At 53.8% G+C, this 24,678-nt stretch overlaps 1 protein-coding gene and 1 non-coding gene across 3 annotated transcripts in view; both read left to right on the top strand.

The window, feature by feature from the left end:
- The first annotated feature begins 3,113 nt into the window (after window positions 1-3,113).
- Window positions 3,114-3,269, top strand: LOC131910200 (U1 spliceosomal RNA). Its single transcript, XR_009379055.1, has one exon. It is a non-coding gene; the product is annotated as a U1 spliceosomal RNA (small nuclear RNA).
- Window positions 3,270-5,030: 1,761 nt separating this feature from the next.
- The window catches only part of Dnm1 (dynamin 1), a 39,664-nt gene continuing 20,016 nt past the window's right edge, over window positions 5,031-24,678 (top strand). The window contains exons 1-10 of one of the 2 annotated variants that reach the window (XM_059259031.1): window positions 5,031-5,303; window positions 17,162-17,235; window positions 17,718-17,867; window positions 18,128-18,331; window positions 20,125-20,223; window positions 20,303-20,463; window positions 22,128-22,270; window positions 22,381-22,516; window positions 22,611-22,678; window positions 23,574-23,712. In XM_059259031.1, coding sequence (XP_059115014.1) covers window positions 5,143-5,303; window positions 17,162-17,235; window positions 17,718-17,867; window positions 18,128-18,331; window positions 20,125-20,223; window positions 20,303-20,463; window positions 22,128-22,270; window positions 22,381-22,516; window positions 22,611-22,678; window positions 23,574-23,712 — 1,335 coding nt within the window. In that variant the 5' untranslated portion in view covers window positions 5,031-5,142. The remainder of the gene's footprint in view (window positions 5,304-17,161; window positions 17,236-17,717; window positions 17,868-18,127; window positions 18,332-20,124; window positions 20,224-20,302; window positions 20,464-22,127; window positions 22,271-22,380; window positions 22,517-22,610; window positions 22,679-23,573; window positions 23,713-24,678) is intronic. The other variant, XM_059259032.1, reaches the window with a different exon arrangement.

Genomic DNA, 24,678 nt, shown 5'->3' with positions numbered 1-24,678 from the left:
CTGGCTCCTAACTCTCCAATCCCTCTTCCCATATTTCTCCTTCTATTTATACTCTCTGCCTGCCAGACCCGCCTACCCTTTCTCCTGCCTTTCTATTGGCCGTTCAGTTCTTTATTAGACCGTCAGGTGTTTTAGACAGGCACAGTAACACAGCTTCACAGAGTTAAACAAATGCAACATAAACAAAAGTAACACCCCTTAAAATATTCTACTACATGCTCCAAGTCATCAGGCCACAAAGCAGTATGTAGAAAAGGACATGAACACCAGACTATTGGCTTTATCCCTCACCAGGGCAGATTCAGCAATGCTATCAGGCCCTCTTCCAGGCTCATGGGGAATACCGCTCCATTGGACAGAACAGGTAAATGCAGACATCTAGACCAGCAACTCTCCCAAACTCCGAGAATGCCTTTGTACCCAGCATCCCAACCTTGAAGAAGAGGGCGCTGTGCAAGCCCCAGCCTGGCTCAGGGGCTTCCCCTGCAGTACCCCTGCCCTGGGTGCCTGTCTTAGGGTTTCTATTGCTGTGAAGAGACATTATGACCACAGCAACTCTTTTTTTTTTTTGGGGGGGGGGTTAAAGACAGGGTTTCTCTGTATAGATTTAGTGCCTGTCCTGGATCTCGCTCTGTAGACCAGGCCGGCCTCGAACTCACAGAGATCTGCCTGGCTTTGCCTCCCAAGTGCTGGATTTAAAGGCGTGCGCCACCACCGCCAGCCTGACCACAGCAACTCTTATAAAAGAAAATGTTTAATTGGGACTGGCTTACAGATTCAAGATTTAATTCATTATCATCACTGGCAGGAAGCACAGCAGTGTACAAGCAGACATGGTGCTGGAGAAGGAGCCAAGAGTTCTACATCTGGATCCGCAGGCAGCAGGAAGAGTAAGATACTGGGCCTGGCTTGAGCATTTGAAACCCCGAAGCCGGCCCACAGTGACACATTCCCTCCAACAAGGCCACACCTCCGAATCCCTGCCGAGCAGTGCCACTCCCTGGTGACCAAGCATCTAAATATATGAGCCTCTGGGGGCCATGCATATTCAAACTACCACAGTGCCCTTGCTCCATGTGCCCGATCTGCTGGGCATGTCTGGTTCTCCCCTGTGAATCCCCGCTGCAATAGGATGAGCCTTGCTTCTTATTAACCACTTCATGAACCTGTGTCTTGCATGAGTTCTGCCACCAAGTAGACACCAATCCCTTGAAGAAAACACAATGAATGGTAGATCCAAGGCCAGACCCAGAGAAAGCTGACTGGCTAAATGCAAGGCTTGCTCTAGGGGCTTTTATCTGAAGACCATTGTTCCAATCAACTGGTGTGGTTTCTTTCATTTTTATTTGTGCGTGCGTGCGTGCGTGCGTGCGTGCGTGTATGTGTGTGTGTGTGTGTGTGTATGTGTGTAGGTCAGAGGACAACTTGAGGAGTCCACTCTCCTTCTCTACCATGTGGATCTCGGGGACCAAACTCAGATAGGCAGGCTAGGTGGAAAGTGCCTTTATGGGCTGAGCATCTCACTGGCCCTTCAGTGATTTTTTTTTTTTTAGCACCTGCTGAGCACACATCACAAGAGACTAGTGTATGGTTTTTTTGTGCACTCAAAATACATGTATTTAGCTAGGGAGATAGCTCAGCTCGTAGAGTGCTTGCCTTGTAAGCATGAAGTCCAGAACTGGAACCCTACAACACGTAAAAGAACCAGTCATGGAAGCACGTGCTTGTAAGTCTGCTGCAGAGGGAGAAAGAGAAGGACTCTGGGGCAGGTTGGTCAGTCACTCACCAACCTGATGAGTCCCAGGCCAATGGGAGATCCTGTTTCAAAAAACAAGATGGATGGCAGATGAGGACACCATTTGAGTTTCTCCTTCAGGCTCTGCACCTGTGTGTGTGTGCGCCCGCACACGCACGCACGCGCGCGCACACACACACACACACACACACACACACACACACACCATAGACTTCCAGAGTAGACGATGCTGTGAGTCACACCCACCTCTATTGACAGCTTGACTCTGTCACTGCTTGGCCTTGTGACCTTGGACACATTCCTCAGTAGCGTCTCTGCACCTTATTTCCCACATCTATCACAGCAAGCTACTAAAAGTTCTGAGACCATGCAGTGGTCACCAAACATAGTCACTGGCTGGGAGGAATCACAGAATGTTTCTATTAATAACTGGCCTCCATGGTGGCCAAACTTTGGGAGCTCAGCATAGCATCCTCCTTCCTAGCGTTCAAAGCAGAGGGCCAAACCATTTGGTGTTTTGGAGGGCTCTGATCTGATGCACGTATTGTCCCTCAGAGTGTCCTGCTTCTCTGAGCCTGGGGACCTCTCTGCAGCAGCCCTTTTTCGGCCTCTGCAAAGCCATACAGAGAACCTGAGGGCAGAGTGTATGTCAGGGAGGGTTTGCTCTCTGAATTCACACCTGTATGCAGCTTCCTTTATCCACAGCATCACCCTCTTCCTCACTCCAACTTCAGTTTGCATAGCAATTTCCTGGAGGACTTGGTCCTTGTTACATTCAAGCTGTGACACAGAAGGTCCTGGGTGAGGCCTTGCATTCTTCGTTTCTAACCAACTCCCCACCAGGTCCCAGATCAAGGATTGCAGGGCATTTAGTATGGTCCCATTTTGTAAAGGTAAAAGACATGCCACAGCTGGGCAGTGGTGTCACATACCTTTAGTCCCAGCACTTGGGAGGCAGAGGCAGATGGATCTATGTGAGTTCGAGGCCAGCCTGGTGTCAGGATTACACAGAGAAACCCTGTCTCGAAAAACAGAACAAAACAAAAAATAAGCTGCAGAATAAATTCTCAGCTGTAGTGTTGATCCACAGGTGGAAAAATAACCCGAGGCTTTCAAATACTTCTGGAATGTCTGTTTTTTTTTTTTTTTTTGGTTTTTCGAGACAGGGTTTCTCTGTGTAGCTTTGCGCCTTTCCTGGGACTCACTTGGTAGCCCAGGCTGGCCTCGAACTCACAGAGATCCGCCTGCCTCTGCCTTCTGAGTGCTGGGATTAAAGGCGTGTGCCACCACCGCCCGGCCTGGAATGTCTGTTTTTTAACAGTTAAGTTTCACTATTGTGTTTAAGAAAAAAATCATAATACTTAGCTGGCAGGAGAGATGCCATGATCAAGAGAGTGTTTTTTTCAGGGTGAGGCTCAGCCATTGAGTGCTGACCCCCATGATTTTCCCAAATATGGGAAACATTAACTGTATAATTTGTGGTAGTAGAGGATTACATTCACACTTTCCCCTGGAGAGAGAGAGAGAGAGAGAGAGAGAGAGAGAGAGAGAGAGAGAGAGAGACTAAAACAAACAAACAAATCCCAGTTACAATGGTCCAGACAGACATTTTCAGACTGTACTCCCAGCCTAAACTGATGGTGCTGATCATCTTGGCTCATATCCCTGCCCTCTCTGATCCTCAGAGCATAACAGGTTGGCTAAGGACAGCTGCTCTGGATGGAGGATGCTGGGACTGGCACTTCAGCTACCTGGACTTTTGATGTGGATGGCATGGCTGGAGAGGCATGGCAGTGAGCACCGGGCCTGGGCTGGGCCCTACGCAGGCATTCTGTCCTGTCCTTGTGCCCACTTTTCAGATTAGATAACCAAGACCCAGAATGTGGAAGGATCCAGATCATATACGTAGGTAAGGCCCAGGGGGTTCTCCATCTACATGAACATCCCTTCTCACTTGGCTCATTGTCCACCTTCTTTGGGTCTCTGTTCCAACGCTACCTGGCGTTATAGTCTCTGGCCATCCTGTATACATTAACAGTCCCTCCCCAGCCCGGCTCATCGCTGTCAGAGGTCACGGTTATTGGCTTAGTTGCATACAGTCCCTCCTCTTCCTCTCGACTATAAGCCACGTGTAGATAAGGACCATTCCTCTCACTGCTTTGTCTCTGGGGTCTAGCATGGTGCTTGACATGATTCAGCGGTGAAAAACTAATAGTCTCCAATTCCCAGGACACTTGCCTAGTCTCAGCACATGGAGGTGACCTGCTGATCCTCCCTTTCTTGGCTTCCTTGTGAGAACTCCTAATTAGGTGCAAAAGGGGGTGGCTGGGATGGTGCCTCATGGCCTCTTTGTGTGAAAGGGACAGGCAAGCACAGTTGGAGGAATCTCACTATGTGCCACCCTCCTCATGCCCTGGGCCTGGCTGCCACCCTTTTGGAGCCCTGGGGTTTAAGACAAGAACTTTCTCCTCTCCCTGGAGGACTTCCTTCTACCAGGGTGCTTTCCCCTTATCTGCCCGTGGCTGGCCCCTGCTTATCATTTAGGTCCCTTTTCAAAGGTCACTTTTTCAGGAAACCTTTGACTCCTCCTGGCTAACGTGGCTTTCCACACCCTGCTGATTTCTTCCATTTTTTCTAGTACAGATGATTTCTGCTTTCCCCATTCCAGCCTCTGCCTATGTGTGTCCTGGCTGTCCCACCACCTGTAAGATCTGAGCGTGGAGACCCTAGCTGTTTTACTCGGTATTGTATGTATGAGCTTAGATAGGGCCTGGCTTATCACGGGTTCCTGGTAACTCGTGGAATTAATAGTCCTTTCTTTTTTCTAGAAACAGAAATACTGAGGCCCAAAGATAGAAAGGAATATGCTGGAGATTATTAATTAGATTATTAATTAGAACCTAGACTAGAAAGCATTCAAGGTTAAGTGGACTAGAGCTCATTTTGGTCAGCTGACTACAACCTTGACAGTTCCAGATCTTCCAAGGCCTCAGTTTCTCTACTGGAGATGAATGCTGGAGTGAAGTAATCATAATCAACATATAATAACCCATTTCTATAGTTAGCACCCATCTCGTCCCCAGAAATAATATCTTCGGTGCAGCATCCGTACCCCAGAGACACAGGTAAATCGTCCCGAGAGCCGCAGAACGAGAAAACTACAACACCCAGAGCGCCTCGCGCGGCGTCTGCGCATGGTGACGAGCCCGAGAGACCCCGTCCGCCATCTAGCGGCGGTCTGGAGAAGCGCTCCGCTCGGATCCCCGTGGGGCGGGGGACCCGCGGCGCACGCAGTCGGGATATTCGGCTGCAGCCGCGAAGCCGGGGGCCAGGAGCCGGAGCAGGAGCGGCGGCCGGGATCGCAGCCCGCCGGGCCCGCCGCAGCCATGGGCAACCGCGGCATGGAAGACCTCATCCCTCTGGTCAACCGGCTACAGGACGCCTTCTCCGCCATCGGCCAGAACGCGGACCTCGACCTGCCGCAGATCGCCGTGGTGGGCGGCCAGAGCGCCGGCAAGAGCTCAGTGCTGGAAAATTTCGTGGGCAGGTAGGAGCGGCGCGGACTCCCGCGCTCCGGTGCCCCGGGTCCCCGCCCCGGGCTCCGACGGTCTGGTCGCTGCTCCTGAGGACCGAGCGCCCCCGCCCCCCACCCGAGCCCTAGGGTCCGCAGCGACCCGGTCAGACCACGGACATCGGTGGAGTCCTCCCACTCACGCCCCCTCCTTCACCCCATCCTCCGCAGGGCTACCCCGGCAGAGGGCTGTCCTTGATCGCCAATACCCGCACCGTGGGGGCCCGCATTACTCAGCGCCTCGCTGGGAGCGGACAGCACCCGGAGGGCAGTGTCCCCATCCCATCCTAGGCTCCATGGAGCCGGCTCTGCCCCCGTGGGAATTCCTGGTCGTGACAGGGGACAGCCCCCTCCCTCGGTCCCTAGAAAAGGACACAGCCCCGTGGGCATCGGGGACCAGGCACAGCCTCCCCCTTCGCACACGCACACGCGCGCGCGCACACACACTAACACATACACACACACACACACCTCTGCGGCTCCCGCCGCCATCCGTGCGCAGAGCGGCGGAGGGGGAGGCGCGGGCTGCGGGGCGAGGAAGGGAAGGGGGAGGGAGGAGAAGCGGCTTGTGAGCCTTTGCGGAGCAGCCGGCCCCTGGCTTCGCCGCCCCCTGGGTGGGGGCCGCCTGTCAGAGTCCTCCTCCCCTGGCCTGGCAGAAGGGTTGTGATGGAGAGAGGCGGCAGAGGGCAGAGATGACTAAGTCCGGGAGGCAGGATGGCGGGGAGGTGGAGGGTGGTGAGCCGTTGCAGAACCTAATCCTCCTCCGGCCTCTGATCCCACAAGGCGCTGGGAAGGCCAGGTGGCAGAGCGGGGGGTGCAGCCTTAGAGACAAAGGGTCTTGAACTTAGGGGGACAGGCAGGGTCGTGACCCCCCCCCCCCAGGCTCCCTTTGAGCAAGGGAAAACAGAGATGGCATTTCCGGTTCTTAGAAAGAGTAGATCGTTCCCTGAGTTCAGGAGCAGGATGGGGAGGGGGCTACCAGACAGAGGGAGGGACAGGGGCATTGAACTTCATCCCTCACCTGCACCGCTCCCTCTCGAATCTTTCTAGAAAGTCTTGCTTTCTTGCGATGACCTTCATGGCTAAGGAGATGACTGGCATGAGAGAGAGGGAAGCAGGGGCCCCTCCTTCCAGAGGAACAGGAGCTCTGTGGGGTGACATCTGGGTCTAAGCCAGGTTCTGCTGGAAAACCTTGGGCAAGTCACTTGCCTTTACAAACATCTGTGCAATATGGGCAGACTGGATGGTTGATGCCACCCCTCACGTGTCCCCAGATGCCCACTGCAAACCCATCCTGGAGGTAGGAAGAGGACCTGAGTAGAGCCATGTTTTCGTGGGATGTGGGCATGGCACAGTGGAAGTGGCTGTGTCTGTCTCGTCAGCAGGGAGAAGCAGCTGTGTCTGGATCATGTGACCCCAGAGCTGCAGACAGAGGCAAGAAACCATATAGATGAGCCCCTTCCTAGGGGTCCAACAGTCAGGACTGTTAAAGGTGGAGGACTGTGGAGCCCTTGGAGGCAGAGGAATGCAAGGATGTCGAGCACTTTACATAAACTATAATCTCATCTCTCATCCGCTGAGCGTTTGCTGGACTGCCGTGAGCTAGACTGTGCTCTGGTCAGGGGTGAAGACTGGGGAGCTCCACAGAGCCCCTCCCATGCCTTGCTATACCCCCAATGAAGCAATTACACCATAAATGTCCACCTTATAGGTGGGCCAACTGAACTGAGATGCTTAACTCAAGGTCACATAATTGGGAAGGGACTTGTCAGATTCCATCTTGACCCTATGTTGGTCATGGGGACTCATTGGAGTGTAGACATCTGGTTTTCCTGTCTGTAGGATGGGGGCCCTGGAAACTTACCTTGACCTCCTAAAAGGGTACGAAAACCATTCACTAAATCCGTGGAAGAGAGTCCTTGAGACACTCCCAGAGTCTATTAGCCTGGGGACCTATCCATGGTGCTCCTGCCCTCCGGGAGTGCGGAAGGATGGCCCAGACCACAGCAGACACACAGCAGCAGGACTCTGCCCTTTGTACCCCAGTGCCCTTGGCTTGGCCACGGCTCCGGCATGGATATGAAGGAGTGTCCAGATGCAGGTGTGGGGCAGAGGAGAACCACTCCCAGATTGGGGGAGCAAGTAGGAAGCAGTGTTGAACCCCTTAAGCTAGAGAAGAGGCCAGGGCTGGGACGTGGGGGGCGAAATTGAAGCTAGGGGTGGGGTTGGGTTCCAGCCAGCCCTGCCTGCGCCCTTGGGTTCCCGACCTCTCTGCCTAGCTCTGGGTCCCCAGACCCGTGGGCATGGAAACAACAGCTCTTTCTCCTGGGGCTTCCAGAGCACCAACCCCCATGGAGAGGAAGTGGAAAGCTCTCTGGAGGAACAGGCTAATCCAGGCCAGCCACGTTCGCAGGCACCCAGGAGGACGCAGTGTCAGCTCTGTAGTGGAGGTGGCCCAGCAGCTGTCCAGGACCCTGCTAGGACGTGTTTGAGTCTATGCTGTTTCTTTTGCTTCCCTGTTCCAGATGGGGGAAACTGAGGCCAGTTCACTCAGTAATTTAGCAGTCATTCTTGGAGGGTCCACAGTGGTCACACTAGAGAGTCTTTGATGAGGATGAAGCTGTGCATTCCAGGGAGGGAAACTGAAGCACCTGCAGGATGTGGCCAGGGTCCCGGAGGGAGCAGAGTGGCTCAGAAGGTCTTAGAGGAAGGTCGCACCTAGGAGAACCAAGCAGGGCCAAGCTGTGTGAGAAGCTGGGGAAGATCCCCAGCCAGGGGACGGCAGATGCAAAGGGCCTGGGGCAGGAAAGAGCCAGTTTGAAACACAAACAGGCACCATTGCGGCTGGCATTTGCCCAGGCAGGAAGGATGCGACAGGCATAGGCAGGGCCTGCGTCTGTGAGGCCTCAGGCCACTGTCAGGAGACTGGCTTTATTTTCGTTATCCTTGGAGGCTCATAAGTGGCAGAATGACTTAAAGGGACTCTAACAAATGTGTGCCAGGGAGGAGGCAAGAGGGAGGACTGAGGAGCTCCCACAGGGATGTCGAAGATGAGGAGCTCCTCTAGGGATGTCAAAGGATGTGGGCTCCGATCTGCCTGGGGCCAGGTCCCACTGAGTGATGGACAGACGCAGGAGTGGGAGGGACTGAGAGGGAGTCAAGGGTGACCGGGGTCGGGGTTGATGAGACCACTGCCGTCAGGAGAGTCCGGAGGACCACCCTCAGGGGACAGTGGGTGGTGGTGGAGAGGTTCAAGGCAGCGAGGACTCAGCCGAGCGAGGATTCAGTCAGAGATGCCCTAGACATCTCCTGGAGGTGTTGGGAGCTGGGGAGAGGGCACAGGGGAAATATGAATGTGGAAGCTGTCGGTGTAGACATGGGATTTAAATCCGTGAGAGATGAGATGATACAGGGGCAGCTGGAGGAGTGTCTGGCCCCCAGGACTAGCGAGTATTTCCCGAACAGATGCTCCACTGAGGGGCCGCCTCCATGCCCTGTCTCCCAGCATTCCTCCAGGTTAGCATGGCAGGTAAGCACTTACCTTTGCCCCCAGCCAGGGGTGGGGAGAACAGTGGGAATGGGCAACCACAGCAGCCCCGGGTGTCTTTCTATCCCTGGCTAGCTACTATTTTCACATCTGTAAAATGGGGACAGTAGCGTAGCAAGCATGACCCCTGTGAGACTTTGTGGAGGGTTGAGAGAACACAGGTGTGGCAGGGATGTGTCTTCCCCATCTGAGTGGGGCAGGGGTGGAAAATAAGCTCCTGTCCAGAGCTCAACAGCCAGCCAGGGAGCGGATGCAGGTGACTGCTTCCCACTCCACAGCCTTGGTCTCTATCGTCCTTCCCGGCACTGGGCGTCAGTTTCCCACGGGAGACAGCCCACCCCTCAGTGTTCAGCTCATATTCTTTCCCCGATCACTTTCCTTGTTTCCTCTGTTTCTCAGAGTTGGAGACTGAAGTTGAAGAAAGTGAGGGGATATAACAGCCATCCGGGACAAGGGGTCCCTGGCCTGGGGTGGGCAGAGAGAACAGACCACACGGGCTGGGCTTGCTCTGAGGAAGCGGCATGAAGACTGACCTGAGTAATACTAAATAGACTGAGGAGCCGGAGGAAGAATGAGCCAATCTAGGTGTGGGGAGGACCTTCCTGAAGGGGACAGTCACCAAGCCCCCCCCCCACGGTCTCCTCAGAGCACACCCCTAACACACACAGAGTGCTCACTGCCTCTGAGCCACACGTGGAGCTCACAGCTGGGGCTGGTCTCAGCCGAGGGACACCTTCCCCCATCTCTGCCATCCCAGTGCCCCAGAGGAACTATAGATGAAAGGTGACCCTGCAGACAGCATTTGATCCTGGCGCCAGTGGAGTAGAGTTTCCCGGCCTTGGTTGGGGTCAGAGGGTGGGAACCCTGGCTCGTCGGGTAGTGAGTATCCAGGTAGGACACATTGGTGCGGGAAGCCAGGTGTGGGCACAGTGTTGTCGGGCGTGGGCAGGAGCAGAACCGTAGGCCCACATGCCATGTGTCTGGGATTGCTATTATAAATCAGGGCGAGGCTGCTGAAGGCAGTACATTCTGCCCTCGGCAAACCCACCCTGCATGGAGACAGGTGGCCCCTCTCTCCGGCGGCCCTGTCCCTTCTCATCCGACCCTGTACCACAAAGCCCCCAACTGTCCTATTATCTATGCCCCCAGAAAGGACCTTTCTCGGCAACCCCTAAAATGAGGGCCATTTCCCCAGGACCCTGGAGATCTTTATCCATAATGACGCTCAGGGCCAGGGCTCGTTTCCGCACCTAAGGACAGCACTGCTGATGTCTTCGTGAAATTGTGGACTATCATCTCAGGCTTCCAGAATGGCTCAGAGAAGGAGGAGGTCTTGCTTGAAGTCACACAGCAATTAAATCAAAGACGGGAGAGGAACCAAGAGGTCTCCTGCTTCTAGGCCAGACTTTCCCATGTGCCTGTCCACACTCCACACCCTGCCCTTTTGTACAACCCCATCTCTGTCCTTCTCCCTTCGGCTGTCTTTCTGATTCTTACCCCTTCTGAGACAGAAGTCTGAGGACAAGGAAGCCTTATAGAAGGTTGCACTAGACTTCAGTTCCTACAGGCAACAAGGGGATGACCAGTCAGGCTTGGAAGGTGCATAGGGCAGATCCCTAAGTACCCTGGACGGAGCCCTGGACCAAACTCTCCAGCCAACACATCCAGGGTTCCGTCCCCAAGCCCCACAAAGCCAGCTACCAGACCAGTGACCTCTCACCACACTAAGTCTGTTCTTGGTGTACCAGCAGGGAACTCTGTAGTGATCCCCCTCCTAATCTCCTCTAGCTGAAGCCTTCTCCCGTCCCCTCAAAACTGAGCCCCAGATTCCCGGTTGAGCCCTGTGGCCTGATCACCTTTAGCCAGTCCACGCTGGTCCCCCGACTAGCTGGCAGTTCATGGAGGAAATGGGTTGAGGTCCCTCTGACATTGTCTTCTCTGCTTTCCTGCCCCCGTCTCCCTCACTGGCTCCGACCTTCAAGTCTCATCAGCCCGGCCCTCCTCTGGATGCCTTCCCTGATGCCCTAGCTCCTTGTGCTGGCCCAGTTCCATGTGTGGGGTGGGGCTCTGCTCCCCCCCCCCCCCAAGCATAGAAGAAAGGAGGAGGAAGCACCTGGCGGATGGCCGTTACAGCATCCATCTAGAGCCTCGCAATTCTTCTATCACTTGGGCTCCCAGGCACCCGCTCTCAGCAGAGCAAGGAGGCCAACAACCAGAGGAGGAGGTTTCTCACCTGCCTGAGTCCCCAGCACGTCTGCAGAGCACACAGCCAGAGCACACAGCCTTTGAGCGCCCCCAGTGGGCACCCTCAGTTAGGTCTTCCACAGCCCCGTTCTCAGGGCATCCTCTCAAGAGCCCTGGAACAAAGCTGCTGCACTGAGTCCCGTTTCACCGACAGGGAAACTGAGGCTCTGAGCAGGGACACATTTCTGGGGATGAAGCTGGAGCTTTCTCCTCATGCTATTGTGACAGGAAATACCAACCTAGAGGCATCTGTACCAGGTGTCTTGGGAGATGTCCCTGATGGCTTGTAGGAGCCTGAGTGGGAGTCCAGCTGAGGGTCATGTGGCTTCTGTCCTCTGGGCCTCAATTTTCCCGTGAAATGGGGAAACTGATTACAGCGACCTTAGCCAGCCGTGAGAGCAGCCAGTCCAGATGACAGAGCCTTGAACAGCCTCACTGCTGTGTGATTTGTGAATCATAAAACCCACCCGTTTAAAGTGCACAATTCAATGATTTTTAGTGTATTTACAGAGTTCTGCAGCCATCATCATAAACTAATTTTAGAACATTCCCATCACCCCAAAAAGAAATCTTAGAACGCTGCAGAGTTCCAAGGCTGCAGCAGTCTGGCCAACAGTCAGCAGCCACTGGTACAGCAATGCTTACGGTGGCCATCGCTAGGGGCTGGGACAACGGTTGTGCTTTACCTTGTAAAATAGTTTATATATTTCTTGAATTTTTTCAAATGGAGAAAAAAAAATCCTTTTTTTTTTTTTTTTTTTTTTTTGAGACAGGGACTCTTGGCATAGCCCTAGCTGTCCTGGAACTCATATAAACCAGGCTGGCCTTGAACTCACAGAGATCCTCCTGCCTCTTCTCTCTTCCTCCCATAATGCTGGGATTAAAGATGTGTGACTAAAATCTTAATTTTTTTTTATTCATGTACATTGGTGTTTTGCCTGCATGATGGTATCAGGTCCCCTAGAACTGGAATTACAGACAGTTTGTGAGCTACCATGTGGTTACTGAGAATTGAACTCAGGACCTCTGGAAGAGCAGCCAGTGCTCTTAACCACTGAGCCATCTCTCCAGCTCAAAATCTTAATTTTTTCATTAGGTGAAAAAAAAAATAAACTATTTCCACTTTGAAAATATAACTTCCAGTGGATGGTGGTGGCACACGCCTTTAATCCCAGCACTCGGGAGGCAGAGGCCAGCCTGGTCTACAGAGCAAGATCCAGGACAGGCACCAAAACTACAGGGAGAAACCCTTTCTCGAAAACAAAAAAACAACAATAACAAAAAAATCAACACAAGAGGGAAGGAACGGAAAGATGGAGGGAAGGATTGGGGAGGGAGGGAGGAGAAAGAGGGAGAGAGGAAGCATGGATGGAAAGACAAGGGGGACTAGGAAGGATGGACACTGCCATGTGTGGTCCCACTCATCACCAACTTGCACTACGAACTTGGACAACAACCTCCCCCCCACCCCCACCCCAGCTGAGGAAGGAACTCAGGGCCTTGCACTTGCTAGGCAATCACTCTACCACTGAGCTAAATCCCCAACCCCAACAACCTTCTTTTTGTGATTCCGTGACCCCTGCTGTCCAGTGAGCTGTAAGTGGGCACTGGGAAAGCTCCCTGTCCATCCTCAGTTTCCTCAACAGGGTGTCTGAGCGCCGGCCCCTTGCCCACTCAGCCTGGGCACTGGGATATGGAGGCAGGTCCCACCCAGTCCCTGCTTGGGCACCATTAGCACATGAAGGGAGTCCCCGGCTAGACTGCCCTGAAATGTTCAGACATCAGCTTATATTTACACGCTGCAGTACGTGGGCTGCCTTGGGCCTCCTGGGCCTCCCGGGGCCCCGGGAACAGAGGAGGACTTGTTGCCTGTGGCAGCTTCACCTACTCCCTGTGTGTTTCTTGGCTGACAAACATCTCTGTCCAACACCCCCAGTGGAGGCCTCCGCGGCCACCTCGGAGCGTGACCAGCCCTGCCTGCCGCTTTCAGGAGTGGCGTTTGTCCTCGAAGTCCCCTTGTCCTCCCAAGCCCCCTTACTGGTCTGGCCAGGCTGGAAACCCACCTCTCCCTAGCTGTCATTCATGCACCGTGAGAGCTGGGGCCTGTCCATCCTCCAACTGCAACAAACCCAGAGCCGTCCATTGCACCGGTCAGGAGACAGGCACAGAGGGACGGATGGTCCCTTGTCCACAGCCCCAAAGTGGGGACGCCGACAGTGCCATGCGTGCCTGCTGCAGAGCCCAGGAAACAGAAGACAGCATGGTCACCTGCCAAACCAGACATGCTATCTTGTCATCGTTTGCACCCAAGCAGGGGCGGGAAGTCAAGGTGCTCCGGCCCCTAGCCTCAGGTTCTGGAGTAGGAGTTGAGGAGTCACTTTGGCACATTGGTGTGGTGTTTCCAGACTCTCCGGGGAGGGGATGACAGTGCCAATTTAGTTAGGAAGTAGGTGGTGCTGGAGGTCTGGAGAGGCGTCTGTTTTGTCCCTTCTGTGCGTCAGGTTTGAAGGTGTCTCTGCAGATGGCAAGGCAAGGCCTCCCCGTGAAATCACCATCTGCTCAAAGTGAGTGGGAGAGCTGGCAGGCCACCAGATGTCCTCCCATGCTGGGCTCAGCACTGGCCTCTGGTGCTGAAGAGGCTGCACACTTTCCTTAGACACCTGCTCTGCTGTCCCTAGGCCTCAACCGAAGGTGCAAGGGTGGCTCTGCTGGGAAGTTGGGTCCAAGATGCTGACCCTTCACAGAGAGCTGGAGTGGGTGGGACAGTGTGTCCAGAAGCGGGAAAGAGTCATTCCTTCCGGTGTCTCTGGAGCACCTACTGTGCTCAGGTTCTGTGTCTGTGTGGGGCGACCTACTGGTCCTGTCTGCGGTCTGTCCACGGTGTGAGGCATCCTGGGCCCTGCTCTCACTCAGCCCCCCCCCCACCACCACCATTGCTGTGTATCCTCTCTCATCCTTGCTCTCTCTGGGCTTCGGTTCCACCTTCAGGGCAGTGATGGATGACTGGAATGTTCTCTCTTCCCGTTTTCATCTTGCCTTGTGTGGTGTCGTGGTCAAGACTCAGTAGCCAGAGGAGGTGAGCCAGAAGAGGCTTCTATGGGGTTTCAGAATTCTTGCTGGACTTTGGGGGTCTTCCTAGAGGAGGCTAAAAATGAGGAACTCTTCTTGGTAGCCCCTGTGGTCTCCTGCCCTGGGCATGGGCTCGGTCCTTCTGCCGAGAGGCCCCACAAACCCTTTAACAAGAGCGTATGTGTGGCATCCTGCCGCAGCTGAGCACGTACGGACTCAGAGCCAAGGGAAGAAAGTCCAAGGACACCAGGCAAGGGGAAGGCAGGGGTGGGATTTGAACCCAGGGCCTCTGCCTGGCACTGTCTCTTAACCACTGGGATACCGGGCCGTAGTGAAAGAAAACACGACAGTCACACAGGGCCTTGTTGAGTAGTGGCTTGTCCTTGGAGATTCGAACCCAGCACATTGGGAACCAGCATTTTATATATATTATAATACATAATATTTTTTGAGACAAGGTTTCTCTGTGTAGACCAGGCTGGCCTCAGAATCAGAGATTTGCCTGTCTCTGCCTCCCACGTGCTGGGATTAAAGGCGTGCACTACCACCGCCTGGAATCAACACTTTTAACAAGTGGCCACGTGGATTCTGACACAGGCTGATTGGGCCTCACGTAGAGAGCCTGGCCCTCTGAGAGCTTGGTCTTGACCCCTGTTGCTTATCGGCTTCAGCTCTGAGCTGGCCGCGGCTTGGGTCAGACCCTAAGCGGCCATCAGCCTCCTCAGATGGGCCACACTCTTCGAAGCTCCGGAGCCCTCCACCGTCAGGCGTCCAGGGCCGGGTGGGTGCATGTGCTCACAGGGAGGCCTCTCAAGGGAAGACTCCAGGGAAGGTCCACATCTCTGCGCGGGGAGGGCTCTCTGTGGGGAGTCCCATCCTTTCCAGACCCTCCTGCAGTTTCCACAGCAACCACTGTTGCTATGGTTTTGCTTGGCAAGCAGCTGGTGAGGAAGAGGGTGGACCGGAGGCCCCTACACCCACCAAAGCCACTGCAGAAACAAATGTACTGCCCCCACAGCCCCAGGGACCCCCAAACAGAGGGGTGACCCCCCCCCGGAGTCGCTGAGCGAAGGCTGGGGCGATGAGGCAGGAAGTCCCCTAGGCTGGGACTCCCTCTCTCCCTGGCCTGCCTGGCCAGCTCTGTCCTACCACAGGCGCAATGCATGATCTGTTTACGCGTCTTCTTCACCGCACTGTGAGGACTTGGGGTGGGGAGCTGGTGACTCATCTCTCATCCCCACGGCCCAGCACAGGGCCTGGTACAAATCAGAGTCAATTCAATTATATAAAAAGCTAAGTCTGGCTCCTTGGGCTTAGAGGGTAGCACAGTGGGATGGGGACGTTTCCAGCCTCTGGGGTCCAACAGACACTTGGGTTTGAATGCGAGCCTGGGTCTGGAGTGTACAGCTCAATAATAGAGAACTTGCCTAGCATGTATGAGGACCTAGTTTTGAAGGTCAGCACTGAAAAACAAAGAAAGCACAATAAAACCCAAGCGAATAAAACAAAACTCAGGTAAAAAACAGTTCTGCTCTGTGACCTTGAGTGAGTCACTTCCCCTCTCTGAGCCTCAGTTGCTTCACCTATAAAATTAGAATCTCTGTGAGAGTCTTGTTTGATGACTTGGGAATTCTCTTAGAATGCACTGGGCACCTCATGAGTACTGAGCCCTGGGCTGGGCGCAGTATACAGTGGCAGACAGAAAGTACCAGCCCTGTCTTGCAGATCAGCATTTGCCTAGTACCTAGAAAGGATTAATGCATGCCAAGTTTCCCCCTCCCCAAGGCCACTGACCCCCAGCAGCCTCTCTTTTCCTAGAGGTGGTGCAAGAGAGGACCCCAAGAGGGGGACTTGAAGCTCAGGCCCCTGGGCCTGTCTGTTTTCCCTGACCCTTTGCCCCCAAGCCTGGGGTGCGGGAAGCGTGGGCCTGGGTCGGCTCTGGGCTGAGGCTGAGCATCTGGTCCTCTCTTGGTCTCCCTGGGTCTCTTCTAGGGGATGACTGGCTGTATGAGTACAGTCTCCCAGGCTCTGATATGCTTCCCATTTCCTGGGTTCTGGGGGATCCCATGACCGCTAGTTCTGACAGCCTGGTTCCTGGAGAGAACTCCACCCTCCAGCCAGCCCCTGGCAGAGTCATGAGTGAATAAGAATAGCTGACAGACAGAGTCAGCCAAAAGGACAGCTGAGCTGACATCAACAGGAGCAGATGTTGGTTATAGACTGTCAGGTCTTGGGACATGGATGACGCCTTGGGGCTCCTCTGTGTGGTCCTTCAAAGGGGGTTGAGTCCATGGGGCCTACAGATCAAGAACATTCAGAGTTGAGCCCGGGATCTCCTCTGCTATATCATGGTACCAGAACATCTCTGAGGCCATTTCCCCACCTCTAAAGTGGGGACAGTTACTGCGTCCTTCTCCCGGGCTACTTTCTGGAGCTCATGAGCTCTGCCCACAAGGCAGCTGGCATGCAATAGGCACCAAAGAAGCCCGAGTTCTGTTCCTTGCCTCCTCCAGGCTGCATCTGCCTCATCTTCAGCTCTAGCCAGATGGGGCCCGGGGAAGAGGAACTGAGCCACTGTCTGCCCCAGCGGGGCAGGGAGGAGGGTGCTTCTGCTCTGATTTTGCTGAGATCCACTATTCACCGCTCGCTTGGGCTACCCCGTGCTTCATTTTCTCCTGAGCAGAATAGCAGTGGCTGGGATGGGGGCAGGGACTTCCTATTGGCTCAGATCCAACATGGTATATATTTGAGGGACATCTGGGGAGTTGCTGGCCTCGCCTCTTGGCAACCCAAAGCAGTGACTTGGGGGAGCCCACTCCCCTTAGTGACTTAATGCTGTCAGTAAGATGCTGTGGGGCCTGCTCTTTGAGGGGATTTAGTGTCTCCTAATAGCAGGACAGATACTCCCTCGGGGGCAGGGATACCCTCAGATACCCTCCGATCTTGACCCTCTTCTAACCCCAACTCACTGCAGGGACTTCTTGCCCCGAGGATCTGGCATCGTCACCCGACGTCCCCTGGTTCTGCAGCTGGTTAATTCTACCACAGGTGGGTGTCCTCTATCCGCAGCCAGGCATGGCCCCTCCCTAAGGTGAAGTCCAGCCTAGCTACTGTAGCTGTTTGTGGAGTGACTTTAGGCAAGGTCATCTTCCCCTCCTTGGGCCTCCATCCCAATCTAAACAGTGGGTATGAAACTATAAAGTGGAGGACTGGAGAGCTGGCCCAGTGGTTTAGAGCACTGGCTGTTCTTTCAGAGGACCCAGGTTCAATTCCCAGCAATCACATGGCCGCTCACAGCTATCTGTAACTACAGTTCCAGGGGATCTAACACCCTCATGCAGACATGAATGCAGACAAAACACCAATGCACACGAAATAAAATTAAATAATTTTTTAAAAAAGCACACTGTAAAATGGAGACAAGGATCGCTGCTTGGAGGTAAAGGGTAGATTAAGGGAGAACGATGCCACCCAGGTGAGCTTCCCAGGTCTGATGCCTCCTCTCCATCCCCTGTTGGTTTCTGGAGCAGAATATGCCGAGTTCCTGCACTGCAAGGGGAAGAAATTCACCGACTTCGAGGAGGTGCGCCTGGAGATTGAGGCTGAGACTGACCGGGTCACCGGCACCAATAAGGGCATTTCTCCAGTGCCCATCAACCTGCGGGTCTACTCGCCCCACGGTGAGGAGACCTGGCCCCGCCCCCTCCTTCTGGCTTCTTTGCCTAGCCACACCACCCTGGGCCATTTCCCTGGGCCTCACAGTTCTCACGCTTGTGGCCTGGGTCTTCCAAGTCCACTTACCTCAAGTCTCACCTGCCTAACCCTCCCTCTTCTGGCCGCGCTCACCAGTAGATGCTCTTCAAGCCGGACCCTGGTGTTTAGCTCCACCCACCTGACCACGCCCCCACCGTGGGCCTGCCCTTTTTGCCTCTCTGTCCAGTGCTGAACCTGACCCTAGTGGACCTGCCTGGTATGACCAAGGTCCCGGTGGGGGACCAACCTCCCGACATCGAGTTCCAGATCCGGGACATGCTTATGCAGTTCGTCACTAAGGAGAACTGCCTTATCCTGGCTGTGTCCCCTGCCAACTCGGACCTGGCCAACTCTGATGCCCTCAAGATCGCCAAGGAGGTGGACCCGCAGGGTAGGTTCCTCCCTGGCAGCTGATGCACAGTGGGAGCTGATGGTTCTGCAGTAGTCTAGTTTAGGAGTATCTCTGAAGGTCTAAGTGGAATAGTGTCGGGATCAGATTTAACCTTTAGACTCACTTCAGCTGGGTGTAGTCCCTCAGTCCCAGCACGTAGAAGACCCAACACTAGTTACATGACCAGTTTGAGGACAGCCTGGGTTACATGAGATGCAGTCTCAAAAAGCTTTAAAAAAAAAAAAAAGTGGGAGAAGTCTTCAAGGTGGCTCTGTGGGAAAAGGTGCTTGCTACCAATGATGACCTGAGTTCAATCCCGGAATCCATGTGGAGGAACCGGAGAACTGATCCCTCCAAATCTTTGTGGTGGAGTGGGTGCACCCACATACATAAATAAGTGAATAAATAAAAGTGACTTTTAAAGGCCCACCTCAAAGAAACATTTTTGCAGGGTTTTGGATGTAGCTCAGTGCTAGGGTTCTTACCTAGCATGGTGTTAAAACATCATTTTGGTCCAGAGGTGGTGATGCACGCCTTTAATCCCAGCACTCGGGAGGCAGAGCCAGGTGGATCTCTGTGAGTTCGAGGCCAGCCTGGTCTACAGAGTGAGTTCCAGGACAGCCAGGACTACACAGAGAAACCCTGTCTGGGGAAAGCAAAATAATAACAATAGTAAATAAAAAATAAAACATGGTTTTGCATTCAGTGTGGCAATCAGGATCCCACTTCTCCAAAGGTGGAAGCACAAAGATCATGAGTTCAAGCCAGGCTAGACTATATAGATCAAAAAAAAAAAGTTTTTTTTAAAGATTTATTTACTATGTATACAGCATGTATGACCAGAAGAGGGCACCAGATCTCATTACAGATGGTTGTGAGCCACCATGTGGTTGCTGGGACTTGAACTCAGGACCTCTGGAAGAGCAGTCAGTACTCTTAACCTCTGAGCCATCTCTCCAGCCCTATTTGTTTGTTTTTGAGACAGGGTTTCTTTGTGTAGCCTTGACTATCCTGTAGACCAGACTGGCCTCAAACTCACAGAGATCTTCCTGCATTTACCACCCGAGTGCTGGGATTAAAGGCATATGCCACCACTGCTGGCTACGTTGAATTAAAAAAAATAATTTAAAAATTATTTTATTAGTATGGATATTTTGCTGGCATGATGTCTGTGCATCACCTGCATGCAGTGCCCATGGAGGCCAGAAGATGGCATCAGTTCTCCTGAAACTGTTACAGATGGTTGTGAACTGCCATGTGGGTGCTGAGAATTGAACCTGAGTCCTCTGGAAGAGCAGCCAGTGCTCTTAACCACTAAGTCATCTGTCCAGTCCCTACATATATTAAGTTTGAAGCCAGCTTGAGTTTCATAGCCAGATCCTCTCTCAAAGAAATGGCATCAACACGGGGCTGGAGAGACGGCTCAGCTCTTCCAGGGGACCCAGGTTCAATTCCTAGCACCCCCATGGTTGTTCACAACCATCTGTAATTCCAGTTCCCGAGGATATGACACCCTTTTCTGGCCTCTGCAGGCAGCACACACCAGGCACACATGTGGTGCACAGACATATATGTAGGCAAAACTCGCATATACATGCAGTAAGAGTAAAAATAACTAAAAAGAGGGAGAAAAGGCATCAACAAAAAAATCATTTTGGCCACTTTGAATCATGAAAGAGGAGCGGCTGAGTGGGCAGAGGATGAGAAGAATAGTGTGGGAGGTTTGAGAACGCGTGAAGTCTCCCAAGGGAGGGCTGGAGCAGGTGTTCCAGTCTTGTGTGGTCACCTTGCAGGTCAGCGCACCATTGGGGTCATCACCAAGCTGGACCTGATGGATGAGGGCACAGACGCCCGGGATGTGCTGGAGAATAAGCTGCTCCCTCTGCGCAGAGGTAGGCAGCCACTGCCCCACCTTTCCCTCGTCCACCTTCCTGGGAGCTGCCTGCCCCTGACCTCGGCGATGCCCCACAGGCTACATTGGCGTGGTGAACCGCAGTCAGAAGGACATAGACGGCAAGAAGGACATCACGGCCGCCTTGGCTGCCGAGCGCAAGTTCTTCCTCTCTCACCCGTCCTACCGCCACTTGGCTGACCGCATGGGCACGCCCTACCTGCAGAAGGTCCTCAATCAGGTGGGTTAGGGGTCTAGCCAGGGCCCTGGGGAAACAAGACTAATCTCAAGTGCATCGTTTCTTGTGTGTGTGTGTGTGTGTGTGTGTGTGTGTGTGTGTGTGTAAGTTTTGTTTTATTTTATTTTATGTATGGGTGATTTGTCTGTGTACCAAGTGCACGTCTGGTGCCCAGGGAAGTCAGAAGAGGGCATCAGATCCCCTGGAACTGGAGTTACAGATGGTCGCAAGCTGTCATGTGGGTGCTGGGAATCAAACCTGGGTTCTCTAGAAGAGCAGTCTGAGCCATCTCTCCACCCTGGTTTCCTCCACACACCTTAAGGGAGACCACTGGAGATTAGCATCCAGCAATGCAAAACGAAATGAGACCCAGAGAAAGGAAGCCACTTGACTTAGTCCCATGGGGAGTTAGTGACAAGAATTCTGCTGACTTTTCTTTTCTGGGGCCCGGAAGGAGAGCCCTGGGACTCCCAGCATGTAGAGAAGACCAGAATCTTGTGTGGATGGTGGCACTGACTCATGAGAACTGGAATGCATTCTGTTGAACATCTTGGTCCTCTTGACATGATCCAGAGAGACTGACCCAGGGGCTGGAGAGATGGCTCAGGGGTTAAGAGCACTGGCTGCTCTTCCAGAGGTCCTGAGTTCAATTCCCAGCACCCACATGGTGGCTCATGACCATCTATAATAAGATCTGATGCCCTCTTCTGGTATGCAGGCATGCGTGCAGAGCACTCATATATAAAATATAAATAAATAAAAATTTTTAAAAAGGATCAACTTAAAAAAAAAAAAGAGGCTGACCCAGAAACCATGAACATTCCAAAAGCTTCCCCAGGAGGCTTCCCCTTCTGGAGTGAGTGTAGGGGGCAATTGAGACTACCATAGATCTGGATTCCAATCCCAGCTTCATTACTCACCCACTGGGACACTCTAATGCTCTGATCTTCCCACCACTACCTCTGAAGAGGATGGTGGTGACCCACCCTGTCACATAGTGTAGCCATGATGACCCAGGGAGATAGGGTGCAGGGGAGCCCAGCAGAATGGAGCCCCTGAACTTGAGAATTACCTTTAGGTGACTGGAACCCAGAGTATTCGAGAGTGCCTTTCAGCCTTCCCTGCCTAAATGCATTGGGGTTCTGGAGTCTAAAAATATTCAGTTACTCAAAGTTAGGTAGCTTCAGTATGGATCCAGATTCCTGGCTTCTGTCAGAAATTGAGTTATGACATATTAATTCCGATAGTTCATCTCTGTGAGCACCTGTGGAGCTACAGGCCTACCCTTTGCAGCCGTGGTTCTCAACCTGTGGGTCACACCCCCTCTGGAGGGGGGTGTCGAACAACCTTTTACAGGGGTCGCATATCAGATCTCCTGCATATCAGATATTTACATTATGATTCATAACCGTGGCAAAATTACAGTTAGGAAGTAGCAATGAAAATAATTTTATGGTAGGGGTCACCACAACATGAGGAACTGTATTAAAGGGTCGCAGCGTTAGGAAGGTTGAGAACCACCGCCCTACAGCTTCTGACCTGGTCCTCCGAAGCTCTGTGCCTCACTGAATCCACACAGCCTGCTAGCATCACTTGCCCTGCCTGGGCCTGTGGGCATCTAGGGCTGTGACCTTGGTTTTAACCTTTTCCTTACCCACCACACCCAGCAACTGACCAACCACATCCGGGACACACTGCCAGGGCTTCGGAACAAACTGCAGAGCCAGCTGCTGTCCATTGAGAAGGAGGTGGATGAGTACAAGAACTTCCGACCGGATGACCCAGCACGCAAGACCAAGGCCCTGCTGCAGTAAGGCTCCTGGCCCCAGTCTCCAGGGCTGGGCTGCTCCAGCCCCTCCCACCCTCCGGGCCGAGGGCTCCCCGCTCCACCTCCTCAGGCCACGCCCCTCTCCCACACAGGATGGTCCAGCAGTTTGCAGTGGACTTCGAGAAGCGCATTGAAGGTTCCGGAGACCAGATCGACACGTACGAGTTGTCAGGTGGAGCCCGCATTAACCGGATCTTCCATGAACGCTTCCCTTTTGAGCTGGTTAAGGTAGGGCACTGTAGTCCCAGGCAGGAGAGTGGGCCCTGTATCTACCTCCTGTGGCAGGGCTGCCTCTGACCAGTCTTCCGTCTGTCCACCACAGATGGAGTTTGATGAGAAGGAACTCCGAAGAGAGATCAGCTATGCCATCAAGAACATTCATGGCATCAGGCATGTACTGGGACCAGGGTGGGGTCTGCATCCTGTTAGGCAAGGGGCACGAGGCTTGAAGGAGCCTCCCTCAGGGTGGACCTGAGGGTCTTCAATCCCTTAACCCCAACTTTCTGGCTCCCAGCTCAACAGGCTCCAGCTAAGGGAGGTGGCTGGGAGGCCTGGGCTACCCGGCAGCCTACATCCCACTGGCCTCCTTGGCTGTCCCTGGGAGTATGGCCTGGAGGTCACTGGGTAGGGCCTGGGGCATAACACCCAGATATCATTCTAAATTCTTTTAGGAGGGTGCTTTTCAACATGCCAGATGCTCCCAGTCTCCCATTAGACCAACCTCTCCCATTCTCTCCTAAGCCTCCCTTTGGTGCCAAAAAGAGAGCTGGGAGATAGACCCTCAGACACTCCTCAGGGACCCAGATCCTGAATGGCACCATGCCCATGTGACCCCTCTATGTATGCTCCTGTACGATCCATGCTGTGTCTCCGCATGAAATCTACATTTTGATAACTGCATTTGGTCAAAACAGGAGACCTCATCTCCTAGTCTTAATAAGAAAAGCTCAGTTCTCAGAATAGCTCTTAAGGAGGCCTCAGTTTGGTAATTTCCAAACAGTTTGGGGCTATGGAACCTTTTACAGAAATACTTAAGAGGAAGCAAAATGACTGCAGAAGAGACTCAGACAGAGCTGTCTGGCCCAAGGATCCCTGATGGGAAACCTCTCATTAGAACCGCCCACCCCCAACCCACCGGCTAGCTGGAGACACCTAGGCTCAGAGGGGGTAGTGGGAAGACTTCTCCCCCAGGCACAGCGAAGGGGCTGGAGAGGGACCATGGCCTGGCACCCCTGGCAAGTACCAGCCTGTGACACTCTGCCCTTCTCCTGCTCCGGGCGTTCAGAACGGGGCTGTTTACCCCAGACATGGCCTTTGAAACCATTGTGAAAAAGCAGGTGAAGAAGATTCGAGAACCGTGTCTCAAGTGTGTGGACATGGTTATCTCAGAGCTAATCAGCACCGTTAGACAGTGCACCAAGAAGGTAAAGGGCAGCCCTTGGCCAGCCCCCGTCAGCCCGCCTCCGCCCTCCCTGCACTGCTGAGCCAGGCACCTCTTCCCCACATCGCCGCCGCCACCGCCTGCCTCCTCCGTAGCATGCACAGGCCTCAGCGGGGTGGGGAGGGCAAGCCGATCATGATGGACCTGGACAGGGGAGCCCTCTGAGGGAACCCCACCCACACCCTGATCCCCGGACCTGGGGAATCAAAGAATTGGACACTGAGAGATCTCCGCTGGCCCAGAAAGAATGGTGTTGGAAGGAACCCTGGGTCCCTGCCTTGCCCATAGAAATGGGGTAAACTTCCAAAGCTCTAGGGGTGTTCTTGGGGAAGCCTCAGCCTGGGGACATGTGAGGAACAGGACCTTGTGGGGTGCTTTGCGGGAACCTGGGCAGCCAGAGTAGTGCAGAGGGCCCAGGACTGGGGTACCATGTCTCCCTGTTCCTCATCCTCTCCATTCTTCCACTGTCTTCTGGAGACTGTCGCTCGGGCCCTCCATCCCCTTCCTTCCATATTCAGCTTTCCAGGGACAGAGGTATCTCCTTCCAGGCAGTCAGCCTCACAGGGGATTGGGCTTGGAGGATGGTGCTCATTTCTCACAGCAGGGAAACTGAGGCCCAGCATGTGGAGTGACTTACCCAGGGTCTTATCTGCTAGGAAGCGGGAGAGCTGTTACTGGAAGCTGAGGCTGCACCAGTCCAGTGCTCATCAGTTCCACCCCAGGCCCCCCTCCCCCTCACTGCTGCCTTGGCCTCTCAACCACCACCCCCTTCTTCCTGTCTTTTCTCTTCTCCCACTTTCTGTCTTTACGAGTTCCCGTGAACCTGATAGGAGGAGCCAGTGGGATGCCCCTTGAGGAGGAAGAGGAGCAGGGGTAGAGGAGGAGGGTCAGTCTGCTGCACCGAAGCTCCAGGAGGCTCCGTCTGTTGGTGTTAGACCGTAGGGGTCCT

The sequence above is a fragment of the Peromyscus eremicus genome, chromosome 4 (assembly GCF_949786415.1).
Source record: "Peromyscus eremicus chromosome 4, PerEre_H2_v1, whole genome shotgun sequence".
Taxonomy (NCBI): Eukaryota; Metazoa; Chordata; class Mammalia; order Rodentia; family Cricetidae; genus Peromyscus; species Peromyscus eremicus.
This window is presented reverse-complemented; position numbering and strand designations above follow the sequence as displayed.